The sequence below is a fragment of the Gallus gallus genome, chromosome 4 (genome assembly GCF_016699485.2).
Source record: "Gallus gallus isolate bGalGal1 chromosome 4, bGalGal1.mat.broiler.GRCg7b, whole genome shotgun sequence".
In the NCBI taxonomy this organism is placed as follows: domain Eukaryota; kingdom Metazoa; phylum Chordata; class Aves; order Galliformes; family Phasianidae; genus Gallus; species Gallus gallus.
In genome coordinates, this window is record NC_052535.1 from 78,903,357 (window position 1) to 78,927,532 (window position 24,176).

Consider the following 24,176-nt stretch of genomic DNA (forward strand, 5'->3'; position numbering starts at 1 on the left):
CAAAAATGAATCCCAGCCAGATACAGTGTTACATGTAATTTATAGGGATAAGTAGGCAAATTTCTCAAATGCAAAAGGCATTTTCTCATCAGGAGAAATCAGGCATACCTTAGCCTGCATCTAGTTTTGAACATGGCCACAGAACAATATCATACTTTACTACGTTATAACCTGAGAAGATTGTAATTTGAAAAATGCTGGGTTTACAAACATTCAAGCACAAGAATGTTGCCTTGAATTTAAAAGTTCAAAATGAATGTAAGAAATGCAGAGTATGTGGAGGGGGAGGGAGGGAAGGTGACAGCAGGTGATCTATATAGCTTTACATCTTTGCAACGTTTCTACTTTTAAAGGAATAATAGCAGCTGCAAGTTCATCTCTGGTAGTCATTGCTCACTGTATATTTTCCTTTCAGAGTTATTTGTTATACATTCAGATCAGAAACTGAACGAGGAGCTCCAGGTGAAAATCAAAACAAAATAATTCATTTTATAATTACATTGTTCCAGTAAAAAGTTTTGGTAAATAAGAAATAATTCACAAATTTTTATAACACCTTCAATACACCTAGCTTTCAAGATATGGAAAAGTAATGACTGCCAAGGTAGACTGAAGATGATGTCTCACAGTATAGGAAAATACAATGTAATAAGTTAAAGCTGTAAACACACAGCTATATTTTTCTACGTCTTCTAAAATGATGTTCCCTCCTCAGAAAGCCAGGTTAAGGCACAGTCTCTGCTTTAACAACAGGTCTCCTGCATCCTGGGCTGCTGTTCAAATTATTGGAGAAACGAGATAGTCTTCTCTGCCTTTCCTTCTCTTTCCTCTTCCACCACCGCAACATTATACAAACACTTCCCAAATACCCTGATTTTCCCTGTTTCTGATCTTGTAAGACTGCTCAGTCTACTTTGTCACAATATTACATCAAGCCACCAGAACTATAATAATACCAATGAGAGAAAAACAATCTGCTGAAACGCTTGTGTGTTTTGTAAGCATCTGAGTTTATCTTGACAGTTTTCTTTTTAAGAACTGGCCAAGAAACCATGGTTGTGGGAGAACTCAAGTTGATAGGTCTTCAATAGCATCAAAGATACTCAAGAATTGACAGTGTAAATCAATTCAGACAGCATTATTGCTGAAAACTATCTTTCTTTTATGTGTGTATCATATTGTACTCAACTGTAGTTAAGATGATGACTTTTGTGTTAATCAGGTATGTGACATGTGGGTCATTCTTTATGATTCATCTGTATTTTCCTGAGGTGGGAACTGAACCAGAAAATATAGCTAAAAAGCACACTGAAACTGCAAAGTGCCCTGCATTCATATTGAAGGCAAAGCATCAATTAGTTTGTACTGACAAGCAAAGCAGTAAACTAGTTTACAGTTTCACTTGTTTCTGCAGTGAAACAGCATCTGTATGTAGGATATAAAGTAACCAATGAGACCACATTTTGCAATGATTATTAATTTTATTTTCACACTAAATATAGTTAATGTTAGTTGACCAAAGTTAGGTTACAATATATTTCCTCAAATTACTGAGACACATCCACTTCACACTGAAATATAGGTGAGGTTATATCTGCATATATTGGAAATTTAATGTAATGAGATAGTCCCTGTCTGTAGAGTTGTATTTTGAAGGTAAAGCAGCATCTCTCTGTGAATCAGCATCGGTATCCAGATAACATCCCACTGCTTGTAACACTGTGACATTGGGCAACGCACACAGATGTCTTTGGCATGATTACAGAGAGAAATCCTTGGTCAAAATCTGAGGTGAACTGCCAAGAATAGAGACCAGACCAAGTAATAATACATCATCTCATTTTGTATTTTTTTATCTTCTATTTTTATTTTCTATTTTTATTTTCTATTTTGAGTGTTCTGACTGCTTAATCTCTTATTTAGACAGAATGGGCTCAAATTTGTTTCATCATTATGTAGCCTTCATAGTGCTAATTTAGATGCCATAGAACAGTCTGAGTTCCAGATGCTGCTCCAGATGCACACGTCTCTCAGAGATGGTACATAATTTCTGCCAGCACCAGAATGGTGTGTGCCAGTGTCCAAAATAACACTAAACACCTCTAGTGCAGCTGAAGCGAGTCCCAAACAGTGCAAACATCTATGAGCATCATCTTAAATAGTCTTCACAGTCAGAGGGTAGCAGCTGTGCAGTCATAATACTAAAATATGCTACCTTTGGTTAAATGAATCATACATGTTTCTATTTGCTATAAAAACAGAGTGGGCAGTTCAGTTAGGTGGAATTAACGTCGTTCTGTATGTTCCTTTATTTTAGGAGAAATTCTAGGTCAAATGAGTGGTTGGCTTTACCTCAGGATCTACACCCAACATGTTTCAGTTATTATGTTTTGGAATGTGTCCTTTTCTCCAGGTTCCTCAGTTGCTGACATTCAGTTTTGTAAGTAAGGTGAATGTACTGATGCACCTCTTTCCATAAGCAGTCCATAATTGATAAACACATATACACTGCAAAGAAATTCATTCACTACCTGGGAAATAACAAGAACAGTTCAATGCCAAAAAATTACTTCTATGCCATTACTACAACTGGAGTTAAAATACTGCGCTCCAATCTTCAGCTTGTCTACCAGTGTATATGCATACATATGCATGTACCAGACATGAGCATATTACCACTGTGAGATCATCAATAACATGCTGCTTTTCTTTGACTTGCAGTCGAAGAAATTCAATTTCTTGTTCATCCCGTGTGCTGCTAAGGTCATTTAAAGATGTGTGCCTCTTCAGCACTGGTTGTGCAGATAATTTCTCTTTCTACAAAAGTTAAAATAAAATCTGTTATTAAGCACAGAGAATATTTTAATTATCTTTCCATAAAGATAAGAGAATTATGGTGCATGACGTAGCAAGAATTCTTCAGACCCGTCAGTGCATATTCCACTACAGTATAAGGCCTCTCTCACCAACAAAATGTATACCCATATGCCTTAGTGTCAGTACTTCACATAGAACATTTTAGAACAGAATCAAAGGACATAGTCTGGAAAATTTAGCAGACAAGCAGCCTCGACATTCTATAACAGTAGAGCCTTTGGCACATATACTTAAAGTCCATTTTGGCCTTTAATCAGAAAAAAAAAACCCCATCATTTTATAAAGCTGATTTTTAGTCGTACATTTACAGCATCCAAATATATTTTCATCTACTCGTGATCCTTTTCCTTAACCAGGGCAAACTGATACAACACAACGACACAAAGGAATACCACTCTGTACTTAGAATGTGAATATTCAACTGCATTGGCTGACTTGGACAGTTACATCATCCCATTCTTGAGACACTGAAACGCCTAACAGAAAGAAAACCTCACAAGTATTTCCACCTTAAGGTAACAGAGTTCTCCTATAACACAACATCAGAAATTATTACTTACCAATTCTACATTTTCCCTTGATAGATTTTTTATTTTTTCTTCCATTCTCTGGATGCACTGCATCATATCATCATTTTTTTTGCTCATCCTCTTATTTTTTTCAACCAAAGGCTTTAGCTGACTTTCTGTCTCCCGAGAACGTTTCAGCTGCAAATGGCAAAGGAAGAAGCTAAGCTGTGCTTTAGTTTATAGTTGTGGGAAAGAATAAATCTGTGAGCTTTCTCTTGCCCTTTCCATTCGTTAGAAAGTTTAGTTGTTTTCTTAAGTATCATCTGATACAGACTTCTGTACTAAGAACTACTAGAGTCCAAGCAAATAGAAATTGCTCCAGTCCTCGGATTTTGCTCCTACAAAGCATTTATGAAGATCTGTAAATGTGATTTCTTGATAAACTAATCTTGTTGTACATAAGTTTCTTGTGAGCAGATATATATAGGGTCATCATCTTTCACCAACTTAACTACCTTTTAGTAAACACTTCCTCCTCTACTTTGAAAAACCTATACCTAGTGTGTAATTAGGGCAATACAAGAGGCAGCCAGAGGGCACAGATTCAATCTCAGCATTCTGTTGACATTTCCAAGCTGTTCAGTTTTGCTCCTGTGGTCCTCTTATATCAGACAACTGAACAAAACAAATTACTTCTCTTTCAGATATTTGTGTGTATTCAGTATTTCACTACTTGTGTTTCATTAGTCCTTGGGTTGTTTTCTTTGTTTAATTTTTTTTCCCCCACAGTACTTAATCACAGGAGCTTAGTGATATTACTAGTTATGTAGTATTGTCTCAAAATATGACAGAATTCCAGACTATGTTTCTGAAACATCGAATTCAGGCATTGAGAAGAGCTTTTGACTGAGTCATACATGCCTTCCATTTAGAGGGACACTGCCGTAAAGATGTTGCAGTACTTAGCATTCTTCAGGGATGTTTTGACTGACTTATGTCCACAGAAAGGGTTAAGAGGTTGAATTATCTTGTCTTTACATAATGCAACCTTGAAAGAAAGCATGATGTTCTCATAAGTGCAGAGTAGAGCAAAGCAACTGTACTGGTAAAAGTAGAAGAAAAAAAAAAAAAGAAGCGTACTACTCAGCATCTAGGCAAAGTAGTGAAAATCGTTATCAGTATCCAGGTTAAGTAGTATGCTCTTACATGGTTGTTTGTTTTTTGTTGTTTATTTTAAATTTATCATTATCCTCTCAGGTCATCCAGTTTTACTATATTACAGTTCAGTTAACTTCACTAATTTAGATTCAGCCAAGACTTCAGACAAGAATGTTTCAAAAATTAGTTTTGATAATCATCAAGTTATCACAACTAAATTAAGTCCCTTTATCATAAAATATATCCTTCTGATCTCAATATGAAAAACAAAGTCTGACAAACAGAGTAAGAGGTCAGTGCTGCACTCAAACTACTGGAAAGAAATTGTGCCCTCACCATGCATAATAGCATTACTTTTGAATCAGAAACACAGGTTGTGTGAAGGAAGAATTCTACTTAATTCTACTTAAAATGGAAAATCCTTTCTACTGCCATTAGGAATAGTGCATTGTAACAGGATGCATATAAAAATTTTTATTGTTAAAACTCAGTTTTACAGACCATGTGAGTTTTCCCATTAATCTCATTACAAGCAATTAAGTAGCAATGCAGGCTAATAGAATTCATTCTTAAAATTCATATCCTTTCTTTAATAAGCTACTATTATTCTCCTAGGATAGTTTCACCTACTTAAGAGATTTCTCTCGAGAAAGGAGATGGCAGATTTCTCATCTCCAGAACAAAAACACTTTTTAACTCCCAGCTAGTATAAACATGTCACAAAACTATTGTTGAATTTGTCTATTACAAAGATTAATAAAGTAATTTAAGGGCGTGGATTATGCATGTTTTACACAACATCATTAGACAACGCCACAGGCAAGCTAACAGTCAATTCAGTTATGATGACCCCAAATTAAATTTATAAAGCTTTATTTCTCTGGAACAAAAGGGATTCCATCCCTGTCTATGGTGACAAAGTAAATATCCACAGAAAAATCTCTTATCTTTATATATAATTGATTGTGTCCAACCAGGTCTGATTTGTAAATTATTTATAACACTGACTTTTCAGCATTAATTCATTTACCATAAAAAATGTCCTCCCAGTCACCATCTGTGTTATTACTAATTAATTTACCAGTTCATTTCTTTCATCTGCTAAGAGAGTATTTCTGTCTTCCAGCTTCCTTATCATAGCATTCAGTTCAGCGATTTTCAACTGAAATCTCCTCACATCTCGTTCATCCAAATGCTGCTCCTTTGCATCAAAGACATATAGATATATAAAATTATCTTTAAAAATACAATCCATAAATGTAATATCATGGTTTAGCAAGTATATTATAAATCTAAAGTAGACTCTTACATCAGTGTTTGGAAAACTTATTGTAATTAACTGAAAGACTAAACAGCAACATCCTGTGTAAATGCTACATGATACCATACCTGAAATGGGTCTACTTGACAAATGTATGTAAAGAGTTAAAAATATTTTTTTAAAAAAAAAGCTATATATAATTCATTCATGACTGGTGAATTCTAGCATGATTTATAACCATTATCTAGAAGAAATCTAGTGCATATTACATAGACTAAAAGCACTTGGAACAGTTTTGGAAAAGGATGGTATCTTATGTAGTTTCTAAAATCATGAAATAACTAACTCTAGAAAAATAGAGGGGTTCTGGACAAAGAAAGGCTGTTTTTAGTCACAGATAACAAGTAAGTTCATGGTTGAAGCTCATTGTGTAAGCTCTAAAAGTTCTGTGTTTGCCTACTTTTCAACATTCTTTGAAACTGAAGAGGTCCAAGGATTTTCTTACTCACAAGCAAAACACTACATGCAGTGCAAGACCATTTATCATGAATCAGACCTTTTAGTGTTTTATAAGTAACCACAAAACCAGTGTGAATACACAGGCAGTAGTCCTGTGCTGGCCATTTAAAGGAAACAGTATTTTCTTACCGGGCTTCCCATCAACTCAGTGATGTCCCCCACTCCCGCAGGAAGTTCTCTCTTGGGGCTGCTGTGGTACCGCTCTGCCTCCTTCACTTGGACGAGCTGCTCATCCAAAGCTTCTTTCTGAAGGAGGAGTTTCTGTGTATGTCCTGCCTGGATGCCAAGGTCTTTCTCCAGAGCCAGAATCACTCTATCTTTGCCTTTTATCTCATCCATCTGGAAAGAAATAAAGCAAGGAAATTTCTATAACATCCCCAGGTATGGACATGCAGCATGCATACCCACAAACCTGCAAAAAAAAAAAAGTTCTTTCTCTCTCAGTTAATACCAGAGTGGCCACTAAAAAGAAAGATCTCTCTCCTCTTAAGCATTTTCCCCTCCCCTTAAAAAAGTTTCAGCTCTCACTTGACAGTGAGCTTGCCGGGTACAGTCTCAGTTCAAGTGGAAAACAAAAATAGATGCAGACATACACTGAAAATATATAGCCACTGAGACTGTCTATTTCACTTGCAAATACACACTTTAATAAGCTGAAGAGAAATCTCCCTTCAACATGTTCTAGAGAAGCAACACACAGCTAACACAAGGTAAGAGGAGCAGACACTTCACAACATACATAAGCTTTGTTTTGAAATTTAAGCAATTCACGTTTGCTCATGTTGACTCTCTATTAGTGAAAAATTACACGCAGTGAATCTCTTCATAGCAGTTTTAAGATCAGTAAACAGACACACAATCACATTTCAATTTAAATCCTTAAGTATGCCTACGCATTCTGTGTGCCTTTGCTAGTCTCCAGCTGGAAGGAAAAGAGCAAATGCATGCAGAGCTTTAGAAAAAATAATAGGGAGAACTAGTTTTTAAACACCATCTATGGTTATTGAACTGCATGGCTCATTCACCTTGATACCAAATAAAGCATACTGCTAACAGGGATCTACTGCAGCTCTCATAGGATTTGTCCCTCACATCATCAGTGTTACATTGATTTTGGTACTATTCCAAAAGCCAGAGGAAGTGACAATCTGCAGCAGTTACTATAGAAACTGTTTTCTTAACAAGAATATTAATCATTAATTATATATTTATTAGAATTGTACCATCTCCTTTAGTCTGTGAAGTCATTTTCTTGGCCAACTATGTCATGGAATTTTGGAAGAGTATTATAGTCTCACATAAAGAGAAAAAAATCACAAACTGTATTGTTTATTACTGTTATTTTATATGTAGGACTATAACAAAGAATATGTAATTCCTTCAGTCAAGTTCCAACCCTACCACTTCACCCTCCCCCAAAAAATAAAAAGGAAATGTTAGAAATAAGACTTATCGTCAAGTCTGACAGTCTCGGTGGTGTACAGGATTAACACAATCAGATTACATGATCAGATATAACTTCTTCAGGATTCTCATCTTACCCTTTCACAGTCTACAAAGTATGTGAAATTAGCTTGCGTTCAGGATCTGTATGGCAAGAGATAGCTTGGCTAAGTCAATTACAATGTGATTTAAAAAAAATCTGCAGACTTGAAGTGAATAAACTGGTCTGGACTGCTCATAATTTGCAATTATTTGTTCTAATGTAGATTTCCTTCCTGATCTGCAAAGGCCAGAAAGATCTCAATTCCTCATCCAATAAATGGGGTTAATATATTCCAGCAAGTTAATTCAGATTTGTGTCACCTTCAACTATTTGAAAAAGAACTTCCAGGACAAGTATGCAGTTTTTATTAATGGAAGAATTTGTGACATGCAGGGTTTCAGAAGGACTGTGCAGTGAACAGCAATGACAAAAATTAAGCAGCTGCCTCATTCGCTGAATGCTATCTATCATGCACACTGATCTGCCAGGGGTCCCCCTTCAGAGGAAAAAATGTTGTGTAACTAAATACTGTGGACAAGGTTTGGCTCACTGTTACACAGGTGTTCATTCTGAAATAAATGGAACAGAAATTTGACTATGTGAGGCATACAATTCACAAGGAAGAACTAACGTTATGTAGGCAGCATAGATTTTAGTCACCCAATTACTAACACATTTTGTACTCTTGATATTCTCACAACTTAAATGCTAAATGGAATGATGCAGGTGTTTAAGCTGAAAGAAAAAAATGGAAAAATTTCAGTACAGACTGCTATTTGATGAACTGTAGCAGATCTTTTGAAGTGTATCATCAGTGACATTGAGCCCAAGTCACGCTTCCAGTATGCTTCCATACATAAAGATCAAACACATTGGAACAAATTTGCATGATGGAGAATGGCTTTGGGGTAGGGCTAGGGGAAGGCAAGGAAGAAGGCAGAATTCCCCCTTTGGACTTCCTAGTTTTTCTTCTACCAAAAAATCTACATGTGGTGAAACTAAGAAAAAAGTTTCAGTCAAATAGAAACATAACTGATATATTGATAATAATTGATAATAGCAATATAATAGTCATTACTACAGACCTCTTTCTATTCAGGGCCCTATACCTTAAATTAGAGACACACAGCAGAGCACCTCTTACATTAACAAATGTGCATGCATAAACACAGAAAACATAGCAGTAGTGCTAATTTCATTACAAGTACAAACTAGAGGAATTTCTAAGCAATTTTACTCAAGTAACTTAACACAAACAGAAAGCAGAAAGATATGAATAGAAGAGCAGCAACAACACCTCTGCCTTGAATTGTTTTACCTGTTTGGTTCACAATATAACATTCTTCTCCTGAAGTGAACAGTTACACATATGATATCTTCGATATAAATACATCAACCCAATCACTGCCTCACTTTGCTTAAATTTACCACAATACCTGGCCCAAAAATTTTCCATCTTTCTTCTGACTTGCACATTACACAAAATGTGACACAAATTACACATTAAACTTACTAATCTTCCTGCCTGCCACAGCATGTGTTCTGCTGCCAATGATGACTTCCTTAACCCAAAAACTCTCACCTCTGGACTAAGATGCTTTAGTTTTTACTACATTAAACAAAAAATTCATGCTTGCTCTCAGTGATGTGCACAGACTAACCATAGTCCATTTATCCCTTATCTAATGTTAAGTTGCCACATCCTCATTCTATTAGCAACTTGCCACGTTTGCAAGGCAAGCATTTTCATGTTATCTCCCATGCTGCTTTTCCTGCTTACGGGACTCACCACAGGTATCCATTCGGTTACCAGGCTAACCTCAAATTCCTCTTAAGAATCTCTCCTTTTTTATGGCACTTCTAAAATGCAAAAAAAGAATAACGGAAAAGTGTAAATACTTAACAGTAATTACACCACTGAGAATTGAATCTATTTTCTAGTCATCTAACAGCATATCTAAACTAGCAAATCCCTGAGAATCTAAAAGGTAGGACGTATGTTTTAGGAATGCAGAACTTTCTCTACTGGAAGTTTAGGAGAATTCCAGCGCTAAACTAGAGCTAGTAAGTCCGGGTGAATCAAGTCTCACCTGATGTTTCTTTACCCGATCCTGAACAAGAAGATTTTCCACTCTTCCTCAGCCCCTCATGGTTCAGGGAGCCACAGCAGGTTCCTACAGGAGGTTTCTGCGTTTGTGGCACAACGTAGCTGAGCTAAGCAACACACAGCAACTAAAAGCTGACTATACTGCTCTTGTGCATTCCTTCCTGTAAAATCATTTACGATCTCTCAGTAAGATACAAAGGGAGACCATCTTTTATTCCAAAGTATTTAGAATAATTAGATCCCAATCCATGAATTAGGCCCACAGATATTATACTGAATCAAACATATCCCAGAAATTTCTTTCAACTGGATGCTTTAGTTGCTGATCTGTTCTCAGTTTTAAAACATTGTCATTTCGTTGCAGTTATGTCGTATAACAGGAATGCATGAATCCTTTTGCATTCTGCTTTGCATGGATTTTAAAGCATTTTAGAAATGTCACATTTTTAGAGCAATTAAGCAAGATACAATTCCGCATAAAAATCCTGTGATCAGAAGGCAAGAGAGCAACAAAAGGTTAAAACTTATTTTCATTTACATGCTTTGAGGAGGAGTAGAAATAGCATCAGAAAGAGAGTTGTAATGAAAATAAGGTCCACAATCAACAGCTGCAGAGGATATTAGTACAAAATCACCCTAGTGTTGTTGGTTATAATTACAGCTTTCTAAAGTATCATTTCGTAATTAATGGGTTTTATACTGTCAAACACGGTAGGTGCTGAACACAGCGATTACCTGCATTGTACCAGTGTAGGGCCAGTATTTGTAGCCTATTCCAAAATTACATAGTTTTCTTAAAAGTAAAAGGCATTTTAAAAACATTCTGAAATCTGAAAGAAATGAGCAGAAATAAGTGTTTCAATAACATTTACCAAACATGAAAGAAAGCTAAGCTAGTCACTGGAAAATGTATCTATGTGCCAATTATCCCACACTTCAATAGCTACAATAAAAGTCAGAGACCTCTGGAGGAACTTTAGCCTCTCACAAAGTTGAAAGAGAAATTCCCAGGGAATTAATAGCTTGCTCTATCAAGGCAGTGAGATACTCAGTTTTCAAAGTGGAAAAAGCCAGCTGCTGCATGGCCAAGTGTAGGACCCTCTTCTTCACTTGTTCCTATCAAAATTATCTGCTAGCCAACTGCAGAACAGCATTCTATAGCCTTTTGCTCCAGAAGAAATCAAGTTCAAATTTATTCTGAACATTTGATGTTTAAAAAAAAAAAAAGGCTTATCTTGATAGGAATGCTTGTTACTTAGAAAAGCACTAAGAACAGAAGCTACTCAAATAAACTTTTTAAGATAGAGCTAACTGGAATTAATACATTTTGCATTTCACAGGATCACAGTATTGTGAGGAATGGAAGGGGCCCTCTTGAGATCATCGAGTCCAAATCCCTGCTAAAGCAGTTCCCTACAGTAGGTTGCACAGAAAGGAATACAAATGGGTCTTGAATACCTCCAGAGGAGATTCCACAAGCTTTCTGGGCATCCTGTTTCAGTGCTCCATCATTCCCACAGTGAAGAAATTTTTCTTTAAGTTCATATGGAACTTCCTGTGTTCCATTTGTGCCCACTGTCCCTCGTCCTGTTGCTGGGCACCACTGAAAAGAGCCTGGCCCTATGCATTTCACTCCTGTCCTTTAGGTATTTGTAAGTACTGATAAGATCCCACTTCAGGCTTCTCCTCTCCCACGAGGGAAAAACTCACAAGGGAGATGCCCTGCCTTCTGCAGGCTAATAAGGGAGGTGCTCCAGATCCCTCAGCTTTGTGGCCCTTTGCTGAACTCTCTCCAGCAGTTCCGCTAAGACATAACAACAATTTTCTACATAAAGCCCACTTGGAGGGAGGAACAAAAATATTCCTGTGTTGTGCACAGGCTTCTCTACAGCAGACATAGTCAACTATTTATTTAAATGTTTGCTGCTTATTTAGGAACCTCAAGGGAATAGGGAGAAAAAATGGGAGATGTTTATATAACCCTTCTCCACTGGACAAGTAGATGGGATTCACTCTTAAATGTCATCACTGCAATTTTTCGAAACCAATAGTCAGCATTTTGCTTCAATAGTTTTCCCATTCTTTTAAAGTGTGTATATCTAAGGAAGAGGTTAAAAGTTTTGCAAAACTATACGAGAAACACCATATAGGCAGACAACATCAGAACTTTTCAATAGGTTTACTGCACATTTGTCAAAAACATCTTGCATTTTTGTAGCTGACTGCACTCTCTACTATGGGATCTCTCCTGTAATTATTTTTCATTTAAATAAATGTAACAGAAGCAGTCAGAAGATGGAAAAGGCAGAAAAATTAAGTAACCCAAACTTAAGCAGAATTTTTTATTGCATGTGCCACACCATACATCATTCCTGTGGATTTTTAATAGCATACAAGGAGTTGGATATTTCTGAAGGACATAAAAATCACATTAGTGACCTGCCTACCACAAATACAGTCCTAAGAAAATATTAGGAATAAACATAAAATGCTGGGCCTGCATTATAAAGCACTTTCATTAGATCTGCTTGATTCAGGGGGAAAAAAAAACAACAACAAAAACAACAACAACAACAACAACAACACAAAACAAAAAAACAGGGCTTGGTGGAATGTTGCTTTGTTAGCTCCTGAGAGGACAAGCACAAAATCTTTAGAGGTCTGAAGGAAAGTATTATTTGCAGTCTTAAAATGCTGAAAGCAAAGTATATTTTGCAGTCCTAAAATGCTGAAGGTGGTAGAAGGGTCTTTGCAGGAGATTAGCTGAGCCTTGGTATGTAACTCAAACAGGCTTCTTAAACAGATGGCAAAATCCAGAGAAGCAGCCTACAATTTGATATCAGCAGCTGCGAACAAAATACATGCTTCTTATCACCCAATTAATCGTGCATGTACTGAAGTCTCTGCCCAACCATGCCTGACTGCACACACTTGGAAGACTCAAACAACACTAAGAAGATTCAGAACTCAGCTTTACCATTGGAAAATTCAGTGTTTGGAAGCTGAAACAAAACTGATGCATATTTGTGCTGCACAAGTGCAGTTAATAAAGCCATGCCTCATCCCTCTTTTCGAGCCTCAGGGCAGCAATGGAACACAAAGTCTCCCTGCCAACAGCAACTACCAGAATTTTGAGAGACAAAATGTCTCAGCACCACCTGCACTACAAATTCCACAAAATTGGCAAAACTCTCACAAGAACCTGAGAAAAAACTGAATTTTATTATGAAATTATTGCAGCCAAAGAAAAGAATTCAATTTAGGTTTTAGATAGTGTTAAACTTTTGTTCCTACTGATTTTCATGTTTTACTAGAAAGAATTGCTGAATCTTGGAAAGTAGATTTTTATCTGGTCATCTAAATTTTACTCCTTAAAAGCTGAAGAGAACAATGCATGTAACATCTTCATCTACTACCCAGATGAAGAAATGGAATGCACTGTCCACAAGCTTGTGGATGACATCAAACTTCGGGGGGGGGGGGGGGTCAGTTGCTGTGCTAGGGGAGATGTCTGCCATTCAGAGGGACTCTGGTGTGCTGGAGAAATGGGTCAAAAGTAACCTTGGAAATTCACCTAAGACAGTTACAAACTCCTGCCCCTCAGGTGGTTTAAGCTCTGCAGCAGAAAAGCATGGAAGCCAATTCCAGTTGGCAGTGCTGCGGGGGGGGGGGGGGGGCTGGAAAAAGAAAAGAAGCAGACAAGAAAAGGCTTTGGTCTCCTGGAGGGCAAGTTGGATGTCAGTCAGTAGTGAGAGATTTTAACTCTCAAATTAACTTAATACTGGACCAAATGAAGAGTGCAGCCAGAAGGATGAGAGAAGTGATTTAGCCCTTCATTAAGCACTCGTGAAACCATACCAGGAGCTTCTCTATTAAAAAAAATAAAAAAAGACAGACATAGATGAATTTACACAATTATCATAAATTGCAGCAAGAGCACAATGGAGCACTATGTGTCATTCAAGGAATGGGTGAAGGAGCACAACTTGCTTAGCCAAAGAACAGATTGCAGGATCCATACATGAAGGCTGAATCAAATTTTCAGGTACAGTGTTACAAACATTTGAGAAATTCTAAACAGAGGAAGGGCTCCACATTGAGACTTTGAATTCATGCAATAATTAGCTGACAGATCAGGCTCAAAGGGTTACAGTAACTGGGGTTACCACAGGCACGTCATCAGTAAGTAGTGGGGTTCCACGGGGCTCCATAAATCATATCTGATCACAAACTTCTTAAAATCAATCCTAAAAATAAACTTTGTACTTTTATTCTATGAACAACAAAAGGATTTTTCTCCTTGCAAATGTGAATCTGTACTGATATTACATTACTGTTTGGAGAATTTTGTAGGGTTATTTGCAAATATTAGTGAAATTAGCTAATTCACTCAATCTGCTGTGCGTCCTCAAACATGAATCTGATTGTGCATCTAATAAGATCAGTAGAATCTCCTACACCGATTTTCTGGATAAGAAACCTAAGTCTATTTTGCACTGAAGTGACACAAGTGATTCAATTCATCTCAATCCAGGAATATTTAGGAATATTCAGGAAGATCGTATATGCGAAAGTTTTATCTAGGTTGAATTTTAAAATGGGCAAAAGGTTTGATGTTACCCTGCCAATAGAGGAAACAATATTTTCCTAAGACCCCACATCACACAATACAGGATGCATGGTCATCTGTTTATTCCAAAGTTTAAAATATTGTGTTTTTTTTAACACTGTCAGACAAAATAAACGTCTAAGTTCCTTCTTATGTGATAATATCAATGATGTCAAATCAATATATGGTAAATGATTTTGTATTATTTTCCAAGGCACGCACTGTGAAGGTCAATCACTCTCATCTCTTCCAAAAAAAGAGTATTGAGAGAAATGCACCTTGCAAAGTAAGAGCTTTCTTAAAAACAATCTCCAGATAACCCTGGAATGAATGAAGCCTCTAAATAAAAGGATGAACTACTCATACCCTATTTCACTGATATACTTGCAACAGAACAGGGTCAGTCTATCGCCAAAACTTAACAACCTTCTGAAATTACTATATTCGCGATTTAAGGCAAAGAATACAAACTGTGTACTGCTGAAAACTAACATTAAACTTGATTTTAAAACCAAATTAAGTCAATCAAATAGCAAGTTTAATTGAGGTCCAAAGCAAAAAGTGTCCTGTTATTTTGTGTGTTTTTTAATTTTAGATTGATTAAAACATTAAATGCGGTTATAGTTCTGCTTTTTATTTAATAAACATTTAAAAACCCATAACTTCTCCACAGAATTAATCAAGTATGTTGTCAAGTTTACCTTGTACCAGCCCAGACTTTAGAGGGAAAACAGACACCCTGCTAACAAACATGCTATTGAAACAAGAGTGTCAGTAGAGAATTACTGAGGTGCATGCATCTATGCAGCACTCAGCTGAAGGTATGCTTTGGGGCAGTTCATGTTGAAGCTCAGTGGGCAAAGAAGTGCAATTATGGTTGTGTATACTCTTTTATTGAAATAATCTAATCCAGAAATAGAACAATACTATTTCAGCTTAGCTGCTCAGAATATTGGATGAAAAAAATAATAATTGCTCTTGCTTACTTATCTTCTTCAAGTTGTATCCCTCCTTTTAAAGTTTCTGTTTCACTTGCATCTCCAGTTTGTAACTAGCTATTTTTACTTTCTAGTTTTCAACTGCCTGCCCACTGTGCCCTTGCATATATATATATATATATAATATAAATATATATAAAGAATATATTTTCTTTGCAGAAGGAAAACAAAAAACTAAAGCTACAGCAAAACAAGAAATCCATGTACACAAGCATTCTATAAATTAATGAGAAAACAATATAACTACAATATGAAGTAAATTATAGGGACATATTTCTATATAATTTCACGCTATACAGAGAAAGAGTGATTTCTTTTCCAAATAGCTATTTTCCTTTCCCTTATTAGGCACTGGGATTTTCCCATTCATCTCGTTTGCACTGAGGCCTGTGGGGTAATTTTCATGGCTCAATTCAGAAGTGTGAAGACATACCTCAAAACTGATTAATCATATTTCATAAATACTAACACTTGTACAAGACAAGCATGGCTGCTTATTTATCCAATGCAATTCTATCTGTATATTCATACATTCTTGTCATTTAATTCCTCAAGGGTAAGATCTAAGCCTTTCAAGTACTCCAAATCTGTAGCTGATAAACTTGGTTTGAAATTGTAGGCAAGCATCCCTTGCACTAATTAAAATGATGGGGCAGAGAGAAAGAAACATCCTGATGATCTGACTATAATCCCACTTAGTCTCCCAGACGAAGACAGCAGCTCCTAGAAACCCCTGCAGTGTTTGAGGTGTTTTGTTTTATTGTTTGTTTTGGTTATTACCTTGCCACAGACTAAAATAGTACCCTATACAAGAATAGCCACCTGAATTGTTATGAATTCCTGGAAGAAGCCCTTCTTTCGAAAGAATATCTCAGACAATTTAATGAAATATTGAGATTTGTAAATTTGAAAGGAGTCAAACCACTACATGGCAACACCAATTTTCTGATATTTTTCCCCATTGTTTCTCCTTAAGGTGCAGAAGGATGTGAACACTTCAAGTGAAACCCTGTGAAGCTAACGGCAGACTTCTTCCAGAGCTGTGAACAGGTAACAGCAATTATCTGCACATGCACCAAATACAATTATCTTTTACAGACGCAGTTGTACTGAATAACAGAGGAAGAAATGGAGAGACCCAGTAAAGCTCCACTTATAATTTGGAATGATTTGACAGGATTGTTTCATGCCAGACAGAAAGCTTGAGTGCCCTCCTTCGCCTTCATATCACAGCAGGCTTAAAGGCTCAGCTCTTGATAGAGAAGAGCTAAGCTGTTCTGTACAACACCACTGTTGGTGTATTTGTTGGGGGCAATTTAAGACAAAAGAACTGAGGGTGCATAAGTATGTGCTTTCTCTCACTCTCTTATCTTTGAGAAGGGTAAATTTAAATAACAGCTGTTCTCTAGAACAATGCAAGCAACAACACAGTAAGTTTCTCTCCTTTTTAGCACTTTGTAAAATTGCCTGGTTATAGTGGTTAAGATTCTAGATTTATAATATAGAACAAGATGTAAAACAAGTTATGCTCACAGTAGTATCATGTTCTCGGTCTTTACAGTGGTCACTAATTAGTTAATCAAGGAAATTATGCCCTTGAGAGCTGATCAAGATCCAGCTTATTTAAAGAAAAACGTTAACTACGTTAAAAGCTTCCATTGCCTCAGACAAAAAAAAAAAAAAAAGATCACTGTTAAACAGAGATAATACATGTTAGTAGCTTATCTTCATCTCTCTTCCCAAGGAACATAAGAAATAAGAGAACATAACAATATAAGCACAAAATGATAAAATAGTCTTTGCTTAAGAAAACCAATGTTCTATTCCATTTGAAATGTAAATTTCTTTACAAGAGAAATATTTTCTTATAACATCACATTTTACTTGCATAATTATTGAATTGCTCAATTAGCCAGATTAACAACCAGATCATAGAATCATAGAATTGCTCAGGTTGGAAAATACCTTAAAGATCAAGTCCAACCACAACCTAACCATTCTATCCCAGCTCTAACAACCCACCAATAAATCATGTCCCTGAGCATCACATCCAAACATTTTGTAAACACATTCAGGGATAGTGATTCAACCACCTCCCATCTTGAATATACGTAGAAAGAATCATGTACCAAACAAATGTCCTTTGTTGTTGAACTGCTCTAAATGTATTGGTGTGTACTGCCCTCCTTGTATACACTTTGCATTTTATATAGTTGCAAATTTGAAATACTTGGGGCACCCACTATCAGAAAATATTGCCCATCCTTCCATTTTATACAAGTGGCACAGTGTGCTATCTGCACTGAAGTCCTACAGTTTACAAAACATGACAGAACCTTCTTCCTGCACCCTAATTTTTCTGCTCCTAGAAGTCATAATCTAAAATCAAAAGCCTTAAGAAGCCAAAGAGGGTAACAATGCTTCAAATTGAATGATCTGGGCAATCATTCACAAGGAGAAACCATGTGTCTTGGTTCAGCACAGTGGGTTTGTCAGATAAAAATACAAAATTACCCTGGAAAGTTAAGTTTTCCCTCTCACAAAGGTGTCACTAAACTGCCTAACAAGCAGTGCCTCACAGCTTCAACCAGGGTGACTTTGATAAGTAGTATAATTCAAGCACATAGGAAAGAAAAAAGAAATGAATTTCTATGATTTGTTGAAAGAAGGTCAGTCAGGAAATTTCTGGTTCAACCACATTCTATTTGATGGGACCTAAAGCTTTGTATTGGCCTGGGATAGCTGTGAAGCCAAGGCATGAACCTATGTTATATGGAAGAAAAAGTAGTGGAAGTAGCAGCCTATTGAACTAGCCAGCACTGGTGGAAGATGTCACTGCAGAACAGGTTAGATATTTACCTGTGGGGGGATAAAGCAATGTCTTAAATGCTGCCATAGACAGGTGTATTATTTCATCAACTTACCAGCCTGCGGATATCCCTCTCACATTCACGCTTTATTCTATTAATCTCATCCTGATGGGATTGGTAAGCCATGCGCAGGTCAGCAGCCTTCATTTTATCCGCCTGCATGATGTTGTTCAAAGCTTCTTCAAGCTGCTTTTTACCAGATTTTAGCTCCAAGATCTCCTGTTGCAACTTCATTCGTTCGCTGTCAAACGCTTTGCGAGCCTCCTCCTTCGCCTCACTCACCAGCGTGGTCTTCACCTTGTCGGCTGCCCCGTCCCGCAGCACATTGACTGTTGACTGCAAACGCTGGATTTCACTGTCTTTAATTTTCACCATTCTTGCTACTTCCTGCTCATGCTGTCGGATCAGCAGCTCTCTGACACTCTGAAGCTCCTTCATTTTCTCCTCGTGGAGCTTAGCTTTCAGTTCTGAAACATAGGCCGTGTGCTTGTGCTGCTCTTGCTCCCTTTCTTGCTTAACCTCTTGGATTTTCTCTCTCAATTTACCCACCTGGAACATCAATGTAAAATATGGATTAGCAAGCGCCATCACACCTTTACAAGTCATCAAGAAAGCTTTTTCATAGACCTTCTTAAAAAGTCATCCTTCCTGAATATTCAAAAGCAAAGACTGTAAACACAAAATTTCTCTCTTCAAACAGCAAGAGAACTAGAGCTAGAAAAAAGGCTGTTTGTGCCTGTGTATACAGGAATCTGCTTGGCAGAGATGTTACCAGCAAAAAGTTCTCACAGTTTTAGGAAGTAAAACAACACAAAGAAGCATCTAACCCAGTTCTCTCACAATTTTTTCCACCAAATCCCCCGGATTACTCTCATCCACAACCCTCACATTGCACCCAACGAGACGATCGATGGAAAAGGAAGCTGAGAGAGAAAAATGCTCCTGTTTAGGATGAGAAAATTTTCTACTACTCAACAGACCATACTTCAAGGATGTTCATAGTGACTCAGATCTTCATATAGGCCCAGGTAATTTATTCCCACAGCATCTTTCTGTAGCTAAGGAGCGCTATCACTGCACTGCAGATGGGATTCTCAGCCAGTTGTCAGTTTACCTTGTAAATACACATACTGTCTTTGGGATTTGAGTTCCAAATTCCTACATCCAAATCCACTGTTTGACCTAAGGTAATTTCCAAGTGAGATTAGACATTAATGTAGATGGGGGATAAAAAAAAAAAAAGGAGAAGCTTGCTTCTGTATTGTAGTATACCAGAAAGGGTATCATGTATCCAATCACACCTGATATCAGCAGTGCCTTCCTACAACCCCTATCACTGCATCTGCCAGAATATAGGCTCTACACATGGTCTTCAACACTAAATCAAATCCAGAGAGAAGCAGAGATTTCAAAGATTTGAGTTTTGACCTTGAGTGGCGATAAAAAACATATAATCTACATAACACTGCATGGTAAAAATCAGGTCATCAAGCAGCTGGATATTAGTACCTGCCACAGCATTCCTAGACTTCTTGCACCTATGCAGCGCACTGCTGGGACCTGTGGTCACACAGTGCATTAGTGTATTTAATTTATGCTAAACTAAGGCAAAGATGCAACTGGCCCCAGATTTTAGTGCTGTATGGAGGGGAGGATCTCTATTAATATTCAGAATAAAATTTACTAAGAAGGCATAATTAATACAGTTTATTTTTTCCACAGTTCTGGATTCTACAATCAAAAACAAGAGAGTTAAATTAAAGCTATAATACTAGATCAGGAAAGGTTCAGAAAACTTCGCTATTTACTTCATTGTAAGCAGGCTGGATCTAAACAGGTACACTTGTGTGTTTGCTTTAGGGAATACACAGCATCTTAACTCAAAAGCTTCGGTCGTAACTCATCCAATGAAACCAACTTTACTACTTAATTTGATTGGTCATAAAATGAGAGCTATCTGTTATACATCAAGCCCCTAGCACTAACTTCATGATTTCCAGAATCTGAACTCCACCTGAAGTCTTCCAGCAGTAAGGACAGCAAACCCCTTTACAAAAAGTAAAAAAGAAACAGGTGAAAGGATAGCGAGGGTATGGAAGTAATGTTCTGGATATAATGTGGACTAAACACCAAGTGGGGCAGCGTTATAATTGTAGGAGTGAATCAGGTACCATTCAAGTGGGATGTTATCACACAGGTACTGTTATCCCATCCCAAGATGATCCAGATCATATATATGTTTATTTAAAAAAGAATTATTTCCCCCCTAAATGGTAAGTCTGGCTACTGGAAAGTATATTCTTTAGATACCCATGTTTTATTTCTTCTGATGAAATAACCTGAAGATCCAAGCCTACAGCAGATAGCATGGATCTTCACTGCTTTCATAAGGGCACTCAATTCTATAAGGGAGTCTAAGAAAAAGTTCAGACTATTTACTATCACAGATGAGTGAATTTGCAAACCTACCAACACTCAAATTCACTTGTATTGATGACCAAAGAAAATTGAGATGAAACTGTAAAATGTGATCTAGTAAAAAACTAGATCGGAAAACAAATTGTACAATGACAATTATAGACAATGCTGATATTCCTCCAGAACAACAGTATTTTAAAATTAGTCATGTTATATATTAGGTATGAGGCTGAAAAGCAGTTTTCAATATAGCACGTTATTGATTGTGACTTCCTAAAAGCATTTTTAATATACATGAAAAAGATTCTGACATTTTGTGGGAGTTCTGGGTTACAAAAAATTACATGTTTGAATAATGGTTTTCATTTTTCATTGAGCACCAACATCTATATCCATTGAGCCAACATCTATATTCATTGTTGCTGTCCATGACAACACGTCTCAAACCTTTAGACTAACTGAATAGCATCACATATCATCCAGTCATTTCACTTACAAAGTTTCTGCAAGCACAATGCAAATAATAGCAGCCCTATAATCCCTGAATTCTGCATTTCATATTAAATGTATTTCATTCCACATAACCCAGAAAAATAGATGCATCCTAATCTTCAAAGTCTTTAAAAGGCCTATTCTTGTCATTGCTTCTTATCAGAGAAGATAGAAAATTAGCTCTATTATAGTTGTCTTCCCTGAAAGCCATAAACTCCCTGTCCCTCTTTCTCTCCCAAAATGTTAATCTCTACACTTTTGGCAACTGATGGAACAAAAATAGTAATATGGTATTTTCCCATATGCTTAACTGTCTCGGTTTCGAAATGAACTCAAACACAGTTAAAATGTATTTATTTTTAAATGCATAAAGCTGTTCTGTCCACAGTTTGAAGCATAACCATGAACTGAAGCCAATAAATAAAAAAACTCATACAGGCTTTCAGGGCACTACAGAGAGTGCCTGGCTCCATCTTTACTTTCCCCCCATCAGCTATTTACGCATTTTGATAAAGTCCTTCCATGACTTCTCCAGTCTCAACAGCCCCAACTTCTTTCTTGGAAGTGACACTGCATATCAATGTGTCTTAGAGATAGAGAAAATTGCTGAGAAACTGCCTAGTTTCAGAATAAAGAGAAGATGATAATACCCAACGCAGACAGTTCATACTACTTAAATTGATTTGTATGTCACAGGATAAAGTCACAGTTGACTGGATTGCAAGAACTTGGTGCTAAAGTAAAATTTAAATGATTTCTGAGAGAAAAAGTATGCTAAAATTTTGTACTTCTTAGGACATGATAACTTTTCTGCAGAACATTAAACTTGCGAGTGTGGAACTCAGAAATGTCAGTGAAAATCTTTGGGAGAATCTACAGGTCTGATTTAATCTCTTTATTGGATGTGACAATTTGTCACATCAGTCCACAGCCCAGGAACTCTCCTGGCTTCTTTCAAGATTGTATCGTTGTATCACACCTTGTAAAAGAAACAGCTCTTATCACTCCCAGTTACCTAAGAATCCAACTCATTTTGCCTTGATTCTGCTTTCAGGCAACCATTTTTCCAAGTCTCCTTCTCCTCTAACAAGAGCACAGAAGTGGCAGAGGCTGCAACCAGATGCAATTCCACTTTGTCAAACACTGATTTTATGTAACATACGCTCACTGTTCAGTTACTTTTCCCAGCCACCTGCCTCTACTGCTTATTTCTTTTATTTATGTGATCTTACTCATTGTTCTTTCTCCCTAGCGAAAAAGCTTGTTGTATTCACTCTATTTTCTGTGCACCTTCATAAGTATCCTCTTCTTGCTTACCCTTTTCCAGCAACAAAAAACTCTTTAAAAGTTAAAAATTCCATCTTGTGCATTTGCTGCAATCTTTCTTGCCTCCAGCATTCCCAATTCTGATAATTTTCTAGCCTAAACTCTCAAGATTATGTGAGAGCATCACAGAAAATGCATTTCTGCTCACATCTGAGGATAGTTCCTTGTTTTACGTCAGGATACCCTAGAAACTCCTGAAGGCTGCAAAGACTGTCCTTTTATTCCAGATCAAAATGTAAATGTATAATTTAACAGATACATTAATTGCACAAACTCCACTAAAGTTCTGAATAGAATTCTGTAGACCACACTGTCGACAACTTAGAACACGATAGCACCTAGAAGATTTAATTGTGATACTTTCTTTTTCATTATTCCAAATTTAGGATAGTCATTGTTTAATATCTGCATATTGATGTCTCACTCCTCCCCTCCTCTGTTTTACCTGAACAAGAAGTCATATTAACATGTCTAGCACGCTAATGATTCACTCCTATTATAACTCTGTGTTCTTCCACATTTATTCCTAATAACTTTGCTATTTAGTCTTTGACAGATGGCCCAAATGCTCTCATCTTAGTGATTTGTTAAGTATTGATCATTTGACTTCATACAAGAGCACAGACCTGAATTCAAACACACTTCAACTTTAATTGGTAACGCCATTACACATTGTTTTACAAATACTTCATCCATTTCCTGCTCCAAGATGGTTGCTGTATTTCTTTTCCAATTACAGCACCCCTAGTAGCTACTTGCTATTCAAGAGGCTTCTTATAATTCATAAAGTTATCTGGCTCATTTCTTTTTGCATACATAATATATAGTAATAACATTATTTTATATATATTGTTTGTCTAGACTCTCCAATCAACAGTTTTATTATTTAGAATACTTCCATAAATAGGTAGCCATAACTCTTTTTCTATAAAACTTTTTTTTTTTTTTTTTTTTTTTAACTCCCAGTACATACAGCTGGCCTGACCAAATTATATACTATCTTCATCTATTGAAAAACTTCCTCTACTGAAAAAAAAAAAAGTTTATAGAACTCACAGGAAGTCACTGTTACACACAGATTCAACATCTGACATCAAAACTCAAAAAGAAACCAACAAAGAAAACTGGGCCAAACGTGAGGGTTTGCAAAAGTCTGTAAAACCGTGACTCAGAGGAAACTGAGTTGAAATGTCACCTCAGGTTCTGTGGCCTGTGGTGAGTAAACCGTATTAGGAAATGTAAGAAACTCTTCTGTAGCTAACTCATTTAATTTCATTCTCCTAAACCATTTTGTCTCTTGTTTATATACACATATTAATGATTTATCTGAGGAGAAACCTTTTAATTGATTAGAGACATTCCACATAGAACATGCTTCTGCCCACAAAATACTGATGTTCTGTGATCTCACCTCCAGGAAACGTACAGTCAAATGCAAAGCACTGATGATAAAAAACAAAACCAGAATTCAGTGCAGATGGAAAAGCAGTGATTGCAAATGCTATAATACCTTGTTATCAGCAACAAAGTTTCCGGAACTGTTGAA

The 24,176-nt window shown here is 36.7% G+C and overlaps 1 protein-coding gene across 24 annotated transcripts in view; it reads right to left on the minus strand.

Annotated features, from left to right (window-relative positions):
- Positions 1-24,176, minus strand: part of JAKMIP1 (janus kinase and microtubule interacting protein 1) — a 129,020-nt gene that overhangs the window by 44,862 nt on the left and 59,982 nt on the right. For 12 of the 24 annotated variants that reach the window (XM_046940430.1, XM_040699201.2, XM_046940429.1 and 9 more), the window contains 5 exons: positions 18,449-18,943; positions 6,454-6,663; positions 5,626-5,745; positions 3,438-3,584; positions 2,677-2,817 (listed from right to left, as the gene is read on the minus strand). In XM_046940430.1, coding sequence (XP_046796386.1) covers positions 2,677-2,817; positions 3,438-3,584; positions 5,626-5,745; positions 6,454-6,663; positions 18,449-18,943 — 1,113 coding nt within the window. Of the gene's footprint in view, positions 1-2,658; positions 2,818-3,437; positions 3,585-5,625; positions 5,746-6,453; positions 6,664-18,448; positions 18,944-24,176 lie in introns of all 24 variants that reach the window. The other 12 variants (XM_040699190.2, XM_046940427.1, XM_040699192.2 and 9 more) reach the window with 3 other exon arrangements.